Here is a 15020-nt window from a genome sequence, read left to right on the forward strand (position 1 = left end):
AACACTCTATTTAATCACTGCCGCGCAAGTTTCTACTGCTCTCCATTTGGTTCGTTTTGTCGTCTTTGGCATTATTCGTTCATTATTCGCCGACAGCTTCGCGAGGTAGTTTTGCCCGCGCCGCGTTGAATATTCAGTTTTGTTTGTTGGGCCTCATTAAGGGTGGCTGGCTCGTAATTGTCGTGTGTTTCAAATGTAATTTAAAAGCTGAGCGTAACGAAAAGTATTATTACCTAGTGATAAGTGTCAAAACAGAAAAAATAGTTGCAATAAATCCTCCAAAAGTTAACAATAAAAAAGCAATTCAAGAAACACACAAAATTCTAGAAGCAGAAACGCAAAATGTTCTCACGGCCCAGGTAAGCTACGTCAACGAAAACTGTTCATATCAAGAAACCAGGTGGGCATTGGCATCGTATTGCCAAAGAAATTGGAAATGCTTGCAGCTATTTTTGGTAAATTTGCAAATTGACGAAACGTTATGCAATTTCAACTGTCAGCCATTCGGCCCGCGTCCCAGCTGTTCTTCTCAGTGACCTAGTCGTTGCCGTGGTAGACGAGCGTGCGCCAAGGCCCCCCTCCTCTAGCACCCTCAGCACAGCAATCTGTATGCATTGCGCAGCTTTCGTTTTCAATGGTACTGCCAATACACACACACATCCTCACACATACACAGCCGCAGACAAACTATCGCAGGCACAACTCTATTGGTATTGGTGAGGGCAGGCTAGGAATCGCACATGTTTCTGACATTGACCCAACTTTTCTGGTTTTCGTTAGTTTTCTGCAACAGCTGTCAAGCTGCAACTGCTCTCTATTATTTTCCTTGTTGCGTAAGAGCTTACACCTCAAATTGCAAAAAAGTAGGTAAAACATAATATAAATGAAAATAAATATAAAAGCGGCAATTTCACAGACAGACGCACACACACGAAACAAAACAGCTGAAAATCAATATACAAACAATAAACATATGCATGTGTGTGTATGTGTGCTTTCCCCTACACCAACGCATCCGTTCTTGCCTTTGTATTGGCCACCTTCACGTTCATGGACATGGACACAGCTATACATAAATACACACATACATGCGCACATATGTATATGTATATTCCACGCTTCTATTGCCAAATTCTAAATTTATAAACATTTTTAGCACGACGCATTTCTGTATAAAGCAATATACATAAATGAAAAGAAGAAAAGTAGCATTATTTTGTTTTTTCTTTGCTGTTCATCATTTTGCCTCTTTTTTCGCTGCCAAGTTCAAAAGTTGTTAGTCTTTGTTACGCAGCCTCTCATCGGCTATTTCTCTCTACTGCTTCGCTTTTTTCTCTTTTGCGCATAGTTTTTATGGCCAAACATATTAGAGTACATTGACTTCCATTTGATTATTGCCTTCACGCAGAACTTTGTGACTTTCGAGCGAAAATACATATGTATGTATGTACTTATCTTTCTGTTTGTGTATGTATGTATGTATGCAGCTTGGCCCATCAGCAGTAAATTTGGCATTTCATGCACACACACACACATACATGCTTGACATAAGCTGTTTACACAAACATTTTATTTTTGATATCATATCGGGATATGACTGTATTGCGCGTAAATATATACTACGTTTATACGAGACATTTGACCATCATAAAGTTGCATTGAAATAGATTTAAATAATTTTTTTTTTTTTTTTTTTTTGTAATTGTATTCATATACTATTCCCTATATTTCTCTATATTAGGCTTTAATTATTCATGAAATTTTTTTACAAAGAAAATAAACATTTTAGAAAAAGTATTTCCTCTTCTAAATTTATAATAGAGTTTATATTATGAGTAAATAAATTTTTGATTTTTTTTTATGCAAAGTAATTTAATTATATTTTAAATAGTTTGATTAAATATAAAATTATTTCTAATAGTCAATAATTAATTGCAATAAATATAAATAGAATAGAATAGAATAAAAATAAAAATAGATACTGTTAATGCCAAATCTCATTAACAAGAATTGCTCCTCCCGCACCACACAATGTTATGTTATTAACAGCATTCTGTTGTGTACTGCTGAGTACTTCCTCTCACACACTTGTCACTTGCCTCTCCTGGTACTGACATTTCGATACAACTATATATTCACAATACTATACGAGCGACACAGCTCTAATCTACAAATAAAGACGAGGAAACTACAAGCCGGTCTTTTACTTATCGGCGACGCCATCACTCCAACATTTGGTCCTTCGAGCCGGATCTTCATCCACCTTCACACCAGCATTCCATCGGCCGTCGAGATAAGTACCCCATTCTTGTCTAGAGTAGTACATACATATATATATGCATAAATACACTGGCACCTCTCATCCGCCTTCCCTTGTATATACATATATATGTACTAATCTAGCAATATTTCGACTACATGCCTATATGTATATATTCTTATATATATAGATATGTATTAAGCTGTGTTTAAATCCGATTAATATTTATTAACACGAGAAGAACAATATCCTTTGTTGATCGTTTAATAAATTTATTTACATATTCTGCCTTTTCATCCATCCGCACATACATACATATGTACTCATATACATATGTAACTAGTCGCCGGCTGCAGAGAGACATATATATGTATACATACATATATACATGCTCCTCGCTCAACTATTAAATAAAACACAGTATCCTTTGTTGTTTTTAATAGTTTTATTTTGCAATTTAATAATTAATTTCTACTAGTTTTATTTATCTATTTGCTAATTGTGTGTCCGCTTTCTTCTGTTTGTACGAACATACGCTCATACATACATACATTCATGTATGCACATATGAGCATCTTGAAACTTCTTCATATTTCACTCGCGTACAAACAGCCCAGCAACACAATTAACATATAAATTCACAATAGCAACTTCCACATACATATACACTACACATTTACTAAACAATAATCTTAAATTGTTAAATTGGTTGTTTTGTGTTGTGTCCAAGCAGCTGAGATCGTCACTAGTATCGATAACATTTTCAATAGCTATCAGCGGCCGCCACAATTTCGTAACGATAGTTGTGTCACGATCAGTATTTATCGTATTTCAAAGAGACATTGTAAAGCAAATTTAATTATTAAATTTATCCTAATTAAAATAATTAATTACAAAGTCGAATTTCAAATTAAGAATTTGGTTATTTAATTTATCCTAATTAAATAAATAAAACTTTTTTGCCTCTTCTTCTTTGTTTTCGCTTTACTTGCTTAACAAGGCAATAATTCTTTTCCAATTTGCTCTACGTTCAGTTGACAACTTTCTTGCTCTTGTCAACTGAATTACTTTGCTCTTTGAGTGAATTTCTGTCTCCATATCAGAAATTTCCAGCAGCTAACTTCTAGTTAGCATCCATGTCTGATCGTTCGGGTCGAGCGCAACTTAGTGTACCAGTTTCGCGTCTGATCAAGCGCAGTGCCTCTGCATCACCCATTCCGTCCGGGAAACCGCAGACAAGTAGCACTTTCAAGCGTAGTCCGGTCGTCACCCGATCCAGTCCAAAGCCCGCAAGTCCGTCTAAAATGTCGTTGTCTGACTTCATCTCGGCTGCGGATAGGCTCATCAAGTTTGAGTCGCGCATTGACGGTCCCGGAGACTCTAACGCCACCCAGGCGGCTCAGCTCCGAGCATTCGAGATCCGCCGAGATCGGGTCAAGGCATTGTGGGATGATGTTGAGCAGCAATATAAGATCTGTGCCAGAGCATTGAGCCAAGGGGCGAGCAGTGGCGAAGTTGAAGCCATGGAGGCCAAGTTCGACAACTGCTACGCTGTCTACGAGCGGTGTACGACCCACCTGAGTGTACAGATCGATGCACTTTCCGCATCGAGTACACCGCCCGCTCCTATGTCCGCTCCTTTCGCCTCGTCTGAAGGCTGTCGCCTTCCACCCGTTGATATGGAAGTGTTCCACGGCGACTACTTGCGCTGGCCAACATTCCGCGATCTTTTTACTGCGATCTACATCAAAAATCCGTGTTTAACTCCGGTGGAAAAGCTATTCCACCTTAATTCGAAAACAGCAGGCGATGCAAACGCACTAGTCGCAGAGTATCCTCTCACAAACGACGGCTTTGCATCGGCTTGGGTCTCTTTGTGTGATCGGTTCGAGAATAAGCGGCTGTTAGTCAACAGCCAGCTTAGAACTCTTCTCAACCTTTCCAAGATCACCAAGGAATCAGGCTCCGCTCTCAGAGAGTTGCATGGCACCATTCATAGATGCGTCACTGCAATCGAGCATGCTCAAATCTCTACGGAGAATTGGGACTGTATCCTTGTGTTCGTGTGCACATCCAACTTGCCAGATCACACTCGATCTCTCTGGGAGCATTCATTGACACGAAAAACCGAAATCCCAGCCTGGCAGGACGTTAGTCACTTCCTTAGCGAGCGCGCTCGTGCTCTTGAGGCTATGGAAGGTGACCGTTCTGTTCCAAAAGTTCCAAACTCAACTCCGAGATCTGCGAACCCTGCCTTTCCGAAACGACTGAACTCGTTCAGAACGCAAGTGGACACAATCGGTACAAGGTGCGATCTGTGTTCAAGAGAGAATCATCCAATCCGATTCTGCCCTCAGTTTCTCCAACTATCCATTCATGAACGAGAGAGTTACATAAAATCAAGGAAGCTTTGCCTAAACTGTTTCGCTAAAGGTCACCAGTTACGAGAGTGTACCAGTACTCACAACTGTTTCACGTGCAATGGTCGACATAACACCCTACTCCATAGGGACAATACTCTTCGGACCGCTGCTGCCTCCGCAACAGCTATAGCTCCGACTCGTACTCCAGGTATGTCCAACGTCCAAACGTATCTGGCTGCCAACACGCGAGGTGTCCTCCTCGGCACGGCGGTGATTAATATATGCCACTTCGGCGCAACCTATCCCGCCCGTGCTTTAGTCGACTCAGGGTCCGAAGCGACTTTCATTTCTGAGCGACTGTTCCATAATATCAAGTTGCCCTTCAAATCCGTGCATACTCAGGTATCCGGCCTGAATCAAGCAGTGACAGCTGAGGCACACAAGCTATGCAACTTTGATATTGGTTCTCCGTTGAAGCCGAGACTGCGAATCAAAGCTTCTGCTCTCGTCGTGCCAAACCTGGCTGGTAACATCCCTTCGTCCCCAGTTCCGCAACTCTTGTTAAACAAACTTCCGAAAGTTCAGCTAGCTGACCCCGAGTTTTACAAGAGTGCGGAAATTGATGTCCTGATAGGCGCGGATATCCTTCCGACTATCATTCAGGGAGGCTATCACCCTAATATTTGTGGGCCTCTTATAGGTCTGGAGACTATTTTCGGTTGGGTACTGACAGGCCCACTTTCACAGATGATACCAGGAACGGTCTCCTCCTTCACAACTCAAGTTTCTGTTTCGGAAGAGGCGAAACTTGAGTCTCTGCCAACCGTATCATCTGACGAAGCTCTTCCATTCCGAGCTCCCGACAGCACCACTCCGAAAGTGAGGGTCGGTTTCAATGCTCTCCGTCCAGCACTGAATGACAGCCTGAATAATATTCTTTGTTCAGGCCCATTATTCCAACCCGATCCTCGTCCTCCTTGTGCTGTCAAACTGACCTCCATGTTGTGTTCTAACGAGCAAGCAATTCAACCTCCAACTCATCCGATCTTCCAGATAAAGACGCCGTCATCCAAAAGCAGCAAGCCACGCGGTACCAATTCCTTCCAGTGCCGCGTGTGCCCAGGAACCCACGGACTCCGGAATTGCCAGCGTTTTCTGGGCCTTTCAGAGGAGAAACGGCTGAGTGCGGTACTTATGCATAAGTACTGCACGAACTGCTTGGCTCACGAGCACTCCGGGCAATCCTGCCGCAACAAGGGACGTTGCAAAACGTGTGGCCAGGATCACCACACGCTCCTGCATCTCCAGGGATCAGCACGTCACTCCGCCTCGGCTCTCAAAAAGGCGGTCACAGCTCCGCTGACGGCTTTGATCCGCACACCAAAGGGTCTCCAGCTTCAAACGCGACGTCCTAATTTGCAATCCTTGCAAGGGGGGGGAGTATGTTAATGCCAAATCTCATTAACAAGAATTGCTCCTCCCGCACCACACAATGTTATGTTATTAACAGCATTCTGTTGTGTACTGCTGAGTACTTCCTCTCACACACTTGTCACTTGCCTCTCCTGGTACTGACATTTCGATACAACTATATATTCACAATACTATACGAGCGACACAGCTCTAATCTACAAATAAAGACGAGGAAACTACAAGCCGGTCTTTTACTTATCGGCGACGCCATCACTCCAACATTTGGTATATATAATATACCAAACATATAGTATGTTTGGTCTAAAGCAATGAATGATATCATAGGTTTGTAAGTCACATTAGCTCATGCTATTTGGTCATATCGTAATATCAAACGATTTTGAGATAATGTGCGTGCCGTATGAACCTCGTTTCAAATACGGAAATGTTTACGACATGCACTTACAATTGTATGAGTGATTAGATATAACATATGTGGATATACATACATACATATGTATATATATGCGAATAAAAAGCACTTGGTGCTCATGTGAGCTGCTGGGCGTTTGGCTGAGCAAATAGAAACAAAATGACGAATGATGATAATGATACCAGACCATGCCCACTTCCCCCTTCCATGCCAGCCCCTTACGCCCGTCTGTTAATTAGCAGTGAGTGTAGTGCTTAGACCGCACTTCGGGCCAACACGTCACGAGCGCGTGGAACTGTAGGCGCGTCATTAACGGGTTTGCTGCTAGCTAATGCGGCAGCCGTAATCCCACTGATGGGCATACCCATCAATGAATGAACTTAGTCACAAGGTGTACGCAATTAGCGCCAATTATGCTAAATCTCCCAGAATGAAAACGGCCAACATGTTTGGTACCCTCGTCATATGCTAGCATTCGGAGTCTTATCGTGCGATCGTAAACAATGCGGCTTAGTTTTTGCACCACTCTGATAAATGGCAAACTAGATTGGGCATAGTTCAAGTGTGCTTGACTTTAAGATACCCTGTGGTTGGAAAACACTTCATACCGCAAACAATACACTAATTTCTTATCTTATTTCTATAAGATTAATATAATATACAATATACTTTATATTCATTAAGTCCATTGATATGATAATATTTAGATATTGTAGTGCTTTTTTTTTTTTTTTTTTTTTTTTTTTTGCAGTAAAAAGAGAGAATACATGGTTTTACCGGTACTAAGGGTTTTCCCGGGTCCGGGTATTTCGGTGTGTTGTTGTGCGTCTATACTCATTCAGAATTCCGTTGATAGAGTAATGATAATAGATTGTCGTAGTTGGTTGAGCATTCCTCTAGTTCGATTCTAAGCAGTATCTAAAACAGCTGACGCTAACCTTGAACTTGAATTTTCGTGACGTTGCATCACAGTAATAAATATTGTTTTTGTTTTTGTTGCAGCTTGTGCGGAAATCTCGGTAGGCTGTGTCGCAGTGGAACTGCCGCAGCAATAAGCGCACCAACAACATTGCCAGCATTATCGGCGCTGGCGCTGAGCGATGCCCGTGGCTACCATGAGGTTGTCGGCGACATTATATGCCCCTCGCAGGTGCGCGGCATCGATCACATACGCGATCCTCGCTTGAATAAGGTAAGTGCCAGTGCAATTGGGCCTCCGACTGTGATGCAGATATACATGTGTAGCTTTTACACTCCCTCGACAGGGCTTGGCCTTTACACTGGAGGAGCGTCAGGTGCTGGGTATTCATGGACTGCAGCCGGCACGTTTCAAGACCCAGGAGGAACAGCTGCAGCTGTGCAAGATTGCAGTGAATCGCTATACAGAACCGTTGAATAAGTATCTGTATCTGAGCGATCTGCACGATCGCAATGAGCGTCTGTTCTTCCGCTTCTTGTCGGAGAACATTGAGGATCTGATGCCAATTGTCTATACGCCGACAGTTGGCCTGGCTTGCCAGCGTTTTGGCCTGATCTATAGACGTCCGCATGGCCTCTTCGTCACATTCAACGATCGCGGTCACATCTTTGATGTGATGAAGAACTGGCCCGAGCCGAATGTGCGTGCCATCTGCGTAACTGACGGCGAACGTATTCTGGGTCTGGGAGATCTAGGCGCCTGTGGCATGGGCATTCCAGTTGGCAAACTGGCTCTGTACACGGCGCTGGCGGGCATTAAGCCGCATCAGTGCCTGCCCATTGTGGTGGACGTTGGAACCAACAATATAGATCTGTTGGAAGATCCGCTGTACGTGGGCCTGCGGCAGAAGCGAGTCGTGGGACGGGAATACGACGATTTTATTGATGAGTTCATGGAGGCAGTTGTGAAGCGATATGGCCAGAATACCCTCATCCAATTCGAGGACTTTGGCAATCATAATGCATTTAGATTCTTAGACAAGTACCGCAACAACTACTGCACCTTTAACGATGACATACAGGGAACAGCTGCCGTCGCTGTGGCTGGATTGTACGCATCCAAGCGTATCACGGGCAAGTCCTTGAAGGACTACACTTTCCTATTCGCTGGCGCCGGCGAGGCTGCCATCGGCATTGCCGATCTCGTCGTGAAGGGCATGGTTGCCGAAGGTGTGCCCATCGATGAGGCCTATAGTAGAATTTTCATGGTTGATATTGATGGCCTGTTGACCAAAACGCGCAAGGTGGGCAGCTTGGACGGTCACAAAGTCAACTATGCTAAGGACATTGAACCTATGGCTGATCTCGAGCAAATTGTGTCCACACTTAAGCCAAGTGTAAGTCTTATTTGTATTGCATATAAAATTCATACGTTCATCCGCATTTTTGTTGCACAGGTGCTAATTGGTGCTTCAGCTTGTGCCGGTCTGTTCACGCCCAAGATTCTGCGCACCATGGGCGAAAACAACGAAAGGCCCATCATTTTTGCGCTGTCTAATCCAACCAGCAAGGCGGAATGCACAGCTGAGGAGGCCTATCAGAATACGGATGTGAGTTTTTGTGGTTTTAATATGTCTTTATGTATCTCAGTTTATTCGCTTTTTTAGGCTCGCGTAATCTTCTCATCGGGCTCGCCCTTCCCACCGGTGACAATGGGCAACAAGACCTACTATCCCGGCCAGGGTAATAATGCATACATTTTCCCTGGCGTGGGTCTGGGCGTCATCTGCACTGGCACCCATCATATACCCGATGATATGTTCCTTATTGCCGCCCAGGAGCTGGCCAACTTCGTAGAACCCACTGATATCGAGCGTGGCTCATTGTACCCACCACTGTCGAGCATCCGCGATGTGTCCATGAATATTGCCATTGGTGTGACCAAGTGTGCTTATGACAAGGGTATGTTTTGCGTTTACCTGTTTGCTTCTATGGCCTAATGGAATTTGATTACAATTTGATTAGGATTGGCATCCACATACCCAGAGCCGCAGGACAAGCGCAAGTGGCTGGAGGATCAACTGTACAACTTCAACTATGAGAGCTCGATGCCTGTGACCTGGACCTGGCCACGCATGCCATATATCAAGACTCGTGAATTAGTGCCCACAAAACTCTATGGAAAAAAAAGTGATTAACATTTCTTTTTTCTTTCTATTCCCCTTTTAGGCGCAGAGAGTCCGCTAATTGCCGCTATTAAATAAGAAAATCGTTCAGTTCTATTGGCTCATCGTTTGATGGCACTTCTGTATTGCATTCTAACCCACTCTTCGAACTACTACCACTACCACTACTACTACTACTACTTCTAAGCGACCACCAACAGCACCAAACACTAATCAAGCAAACTTTCTGCAATGGCTCACACTATCGACATATTATTGATTCAATCACTAAATTCAAGAACTGCCGGCGTACGGCTCTAGAGCTCTACAGCTCTCCATTGGTGACTAAAACAAGCAAAAGCAACAAGCAAATCTGAACATTGTTATTTAACTACTCATATTAATTGTTAGTCATAGATTCGAGCTGTAGTAGTTAGCCAAGCGACATGTGCGACAAAGACTTCTGTGTATTCTCGATATGTTCTAAATCGTAGATTATGATAAATGAGTTGAAAGAATGTTTTTATTTGTGTAAATAATTGTGTTAATTTGTATGCTGCGATGAATGCGATCCCACTTAATTTACTAACTGCTTTGTTATTATTAACTTACCTATCTTACGTATGAAACTAAGTTTACGTGGCTTGCTGGATATTAATATTCCTTTTGGCTTTATTATGGTTTAACTCTTACCATCTTTAAATCTCTCTTTAACCCTCTCTTTACTGCTTTTTAATGTATTTTTACTTATAAAAGCGGCACGAAGCGCGTTACGAAAATCTCTGCTTTATCAATTTAATATAAAAAGTGCAACATTGATTGATATTGATCTATTGCTCTTTCCCTTTCGTTGAAATATAGAAAACGAAGAAATCTTATAAATTACCCAACCCACACCGACCGCATAGAACCATTGGCAAAATTAGACAGCAGAACGGTGAGATTCTGCCCATCCCTTAACGAAAGTTAAACAGCTGCCGCTGAGCTAAAGCATTAACTCTTAAACTAATAGTTAACAATATAAGTTAAAAGTTTTTATTTAATATATATAGCGTATATGTGTATGCATATAATATAAAAATTATATACATATTTATATATGTCTATATAAATAATGATTTTCATTTATCCATGTCTGATATTTATTATTAAATAGACTTGTTATAATTTATCGTTACAACAAAAGAAAAAAAAAAAGCATAAATCAGTTTTAGTTATACAAACTATAATTATGTTTAAATATGATGGAATCATCTCCAAACAATTGTACAATTGACCCGCAGAAGTGCGATTAACAATAAAAATACACAACTACAGAAGTTAAATTTGAAATGTTTCAATTAACATTGATAAGAAAACACAATAAATGACGAACTATTATTTTAATTATTTTCATAAGAGCTTTTTGTATTTCCCGTCGATAAATTGATGGGTTAATTCTAGGCGAACAATTAGTTTAAATACTTTTAGTCGACTTATCGTTGGTTCAATTTCTCATTATTCCATAAATGATTATGTTTGTTAATTCAGGGAAAATGCTAACGTTAAGCGGTATTTCCCGGAAAGGAAATATTTCACTTGGGATTGTTTGGCTGACATTTGTTCATAGGGCTTTCTTAAATTTTCGGGTATTTTATTCAAACGAATAAATTTTCGCAACTACGGAAGAATCGAAGAGCGAACATCATAAAAATTTAATTGAATAATAATAATTTGACGTGATTCAACATTACGATTTTAAAATTGAATCAATAATTCTATGAAATCTAAATTTTCGATTCCTTCGTAGTTGCAAAAAATAAAGGCAAGCTTATTAATTTTAACCTTCCAGTTGCTCTCGCGCTGTTTCTATCTCTCTCTCTCTCTCTCTCTCTCTCTCTCTCTCTCTCTCTCTCCCACTCTCTCTGTCTCTCCCTCTCTCTGACCGATGAGCCATAGCCATATGAATTCTTAGAGAGTTGTTTGAGATGAGGCCAAGCATAAGCTTGAATATTTAAATATATTTTATTACCCTGTATTTATTGTTAATATTTAGAGGGTATTTCAGCTTTTTGTCTTTAAGCTTGTGTCAACCTGAGAAATATTAATTCCTTTTGAATCTGATCGTAAGTCGAAAGCAAATGAGTCATGAATATAAATAAAAACTTCTAGCAGGGTAACTGCCCGTCGAATAGACCCAACGAAATTAATCATATTTATAGCAGAGTGCGAATGTGTAAACAGAGTCCGATAGACTCTTGAATAATCAGTATATGAGAAGATGCTTGATAAATACGTAGATGCTTATATTTTTCAATCTATGTGAATATATTTATATATATTTCGAAATGAGAGGAACCCAAAGAGTTTGATAGGAATAGCGACCCGCGCTGGGGAAAAACCACATTTGTGCTCAGCTCTCGACTCTCCATTCCACGTTCTCCACTCTCCATTCTGGATTCTTGATTGAGCGCGTTGAGCTGAGCTTGGAAGCGGACTGAGCTCACTTCGAGCCAGGGTCGCCTTATAAAACGAGTGCTCGGAGCGCGCTGCGCACAGTAGCAATTGGAGCGTTCGTTTGGCTGGTTATCAGGTCGCTGCTTCCTCCATCTAGTGTTGATCGCATTCTACTGAGATGCTGCGCCGCTGGTTGCTCTTCGCAGTCGTCGTTGCGACTGTCTGCTTGATGGGCGCCCGTTACGCTCGAACAGGTGAGATAGAAAACTTCGTACGACCCGTTTTTGTTTTACATATTAATTGCTTGTGCACATTGACGCTTGCATAGCCTATGCGGATGACTGCGACACCCCGAACGGGGAGCGGGGCCAGTGCATGCCGTTCTCCTCCTGCTCGGATATCGAGCAGCGCCTCTTGGCTGCCCAGCAGAGCGGGCAGCGTGTGTCGCCGGAGTATGCCAGCTATTTGCAGAAGGCATCATGTGGCGAGATCGATGGAGTGGTATGCTTAAGACTACATAGAGACAGATATATATATATAGATTAATTTCAACTTTGATCCTATTTTTAGCGCCACTTTTGCTGTCCTACGCCGCAGATCCAGCACAATTCCAAGGTCATGGAGCTATTTAGGAGCGCCGACTTCAACTGCGGCAACATTCTCAATCAGCGCGTGGCCAACGGCTACGAGGTGAAGCTGTCCTCCAGGCCCTGGATGGCTTTGCTGCGATACCACAGCTTGGGCGAATCTCGTTTCCTATGTGGCGGCACAATCATTGCCAACCGTAAGCAGAGATCGTATTTAGTTGAAAGACTTCCAAAATAATTTGTTAATAATTTGCAGGCTATATTTTAACTGCAGCCCATTGCGTCTATGGACTGGAGGATCAGCTGTGGGTATCAAATTTCCTCCACTCAGAACAATTTTCTCAATCTCAATTTGTCCGTTTGCAGCTATGAAATTCGCTTGGGCGAGCATCGCATCTCTACTGAGAGGGACTGCCGGCAGCAGGGGCGTAGGGAGAAGTGCGCCCCGCCCGTCAAGGATCTGGGCATTGAGAAGTTCATTATACACGATAAATACGATTCAAAGCACATCATCAATGACATCGCGCTGCTGCGTCTGAACGAGAGCGTCCCCTTTGAAAGTGAGTGAGGAGCTGGACATGAGCCGTCTTCGTTAGCTAATCAAACTCATCCCTTGCAGAGCATATTAAGCCCATCTGTCTGCCCATCAGTAACGAGCTGAAACAGCAGGCGGAGTCTCTGCCGGATTATTTCGTCACGGGCTGGGGCACCACCGAGAACGGCTCTTCGTCGGATGTGTTGCTGCAGGCCAAGGTGCCCATGCAGTCCAGATCGGTCTGCTCACAGACCTATCGCCGGGAGGTGCCCCACACGCAGCTCTGCGTTGGCGGTGGCGACTTGCAGGACTCGTGCAAAGGCGACTCTGGTGGCCCGCTGCAGGCGCCCGCTCCCTACCTGGACGAGTACAAGGTGCGCATGGTGGAGTTTGGCATCGTAAGCATGGGCGTGACATCCTGCGGTCAGATCAGCCTGCCGGGTCTCTACACCAATGTGGCCGACTATGTGCAGTGGATAACCGATGCCATGGCCAAACATGGCCTGTAAACATTTGGAATAGCCACCAGCACAGCTTGTCCCATTCTTTTTGTTTCCCAATCCGACGTATCTTAAGAATAAATGGTCATCAATATTTATAGAGTTAAATGCCTTTATATACTCATATTTAGAAGAGTTAAAATTTGCGCGTAAAATTAGCGAAAGCGACATCTAGTAAAATCTAAAAGAGCTACCGCCAGATGGCGGTTGCTTGGTTAGATAACGGATATTGTGTTGAGTGCTTAACGTGTTGCGCAACTGTTGCACAAATAGAGCGCACATGTAAACGCCACGTAGAGAGCGTTCAGTAGCCCAACTGTTGAGTTCGAAAATGTTATCCAATACTCAAACCGATGTGTCAGATATTTTATAGAAAACAATATTTGATACAGTTTCGGTAAGAGCTTAAGAATTATTCATTTGAAAGCATCAACATATTTTATTATCTAAATATAACAATTATAAGGTCAAGAGAGTGAGCTACATTGAATTGAAATTGTGTTGCCCGCAAAGTGTTACGTAACTGTTGAGCAAGGTGAACGCACATGAAAATGTTACGTAGGGAGCGTTCGGTGGCACAACTGTTGAGCTCGAAAAGATTATGAACAACTGTTGACTTCGAAACTAAGAAGATAATCTATCCAATACTTTAACCAATGTGTCTGGGATATTTTTTGCGAAAGGACATTTGAGGTAAGTTCGCTAACAGCTCAAAAATGTTCCCTTTGAAAACATGAAAAGATTTCTACAACTTTCACAAATACAACTTTCACAATGTTTATCAAGCGACTTATTCACTTAAAATAATCAAATGCGTAGGAAGTCTGCCTCTCAAGAGGTAGTTATGGCCGAACAAATACGACTGCCAACACTTTGATGGGAAAACAAATCAAGCACGGTTAATTGACAATGCTGGACTACAAAATATCCTGTAAATAAGTTGACTATAATGAAATGAATACATAATTAATATATGTGTAGCTAGTGTAACTAGAATTGACATATTATTATAATAAAACAAATATGCAAGAAAGCATACACTGCTATGCATGTCTGCATATACCCTATAAACTCTTTTTTATGGTCATAGAGAGCTTTCTTAGAGAGTATATCTATGTTTTTATACTTTATGCTATTTCTGTTCGCCTAGCACTCTTGTATACCTATTATGTATTTTGTACTACAGGGTATCAGTTTGAGTGTGTTTTTTTTTGACAAACGTGTCGTACATTTAAACGAATTAAAGGCAAACACTTTCGGGGCGTCTTCATACTCCCAAAGGCATAAATGGCCATACATACACACACATTTATGATTATGTGTGTGTGGGTGTGTGTGTGTGATGGCAATATTAGTTAAGCACAAATATGCCCGATTAAGCGCAACAAAATGGCGATTTCCAATTTCTCC

The 15020-nt window shown here is 42.2% G+C and overlaps 2 protein-coding genes across 4 annotated transcripts; both read left to right on the forward strand.

Annotated features, from left to right (window-relative positions):
• Positions 1-58: 58 nt before the first annotated feature.
• On the forward strand, positions 59-10877 carry Men-b (NADP-dependent malic enzyme b, mitochondrial). Of its 3 annotated transcripts, XR_016268705.1 has the most exons (8): positions 59-359; positions 7472-7661; positions 7735-8784; positions 8845-8997; positions 9055-9349; positions 9413-9541; positions 9617-9893; positions 10414-10877. XR_016268705.1 is itself a non-coding variant. In XM_018000290.2 (7 exons), exons 1-7 carry the CDS (start codon positions 343-345, stop codon positions 10431-10433), a joined length of 1890 nt encoding a protein of 629 aa, XP_017855779.1. In that variant the 5' UTR covers positions 59-342; the 3' UTR covers positions 10434-10877. The 3 variants fall into 3 exon arrangements, 2 of the variants coding, with proteins under 2 accessions (XP_017855779.1, XP_017855780.1); XM_018000290.2 differs by lacking the exon at positions 9617-9893 and having other exon boundaries at positions 9413-9577; XM_018000291.2 differs by having other exon boundaries at positions 9617-10877.
• A 785-nt stretch (positions 10878-11662) lies between these two features.
• grass (Gram-positive Specific Serine protease) lies at positions 11663-13718 on the forward strand. Its single transcript, XM_018000292.2, has 6 exons — positions 11663-12242; positions 12317-12489; positions 12559-12772; positions 12832-12880; positions 12942-13135; positions 13195-13718. The coding sequence occupies exons 1-6, from the start codon at positions 12167-12169 to the stop codon at positions 13617-13619; spliced, it is 1131 nt and encodes a 376-aa protein (XP_017855781.1). The 5' UTR covers positions 11663-12166; the 3' UTR covers positions 13620-13718.
• Positions 13719-15020: the final 1302 nt, after the last annotated feature.

This window comes from Drosophila arizonae, chromosome 2 (assembly GCF_054131065.1).
Source record: "Drosophila arizonae isolate 15081-1271.41 chromosome 2, UAZ_ARI_1.0, whole genome shotgun sequence".
Taxonomy (NCBI): Eukaryota; Metazoa; Arthropoda; class Insecta; order Diptera; family Drosophilidae; genus Drosophila; species Drosophila arizonae.

Bases quoted from the DNA above. Each gene is read 5' to 3' on its own strand.
- Men-b (XM_018000290.2), top strand. The intron at 7,662-7,734 runs GTAAGTGCCAGT...CTCCCTCGACAG, and splicing joins GCGATCCTCGCTTGAATAAG to GGCTTGGCCTTTACACTGGA. The intron at 8,998-9,054 runs GTGAGTTTTTGT...TCGCTTTTTTAG, and splicing joins AGGCCTATCAGAATACGGAT to GCTCGCGTAATCTTCTCATC.
- grass (XM_018000292.2), top strand. From the start codon at position 12,167: ATGCTGCGCCGCTGGTTGCTCTTCGCAGTCGTCGTTGCGACTGTCTGC. The intron at 12,881-12,941 runs GTGGGTATCAAA...GTCCGTTTGCAG, and splicing joins TATGGACTGGAGGATCAGCT to CTATGAAATTCGCTTGGGCG. The intron at 13,136-13,194 runs GTGAGTGAGGAG...CATCCCTTGCAG, and splicing joins CGAGAGCGTCCCCTTTGAAA to AGCATATTAAGCCCATCTGT.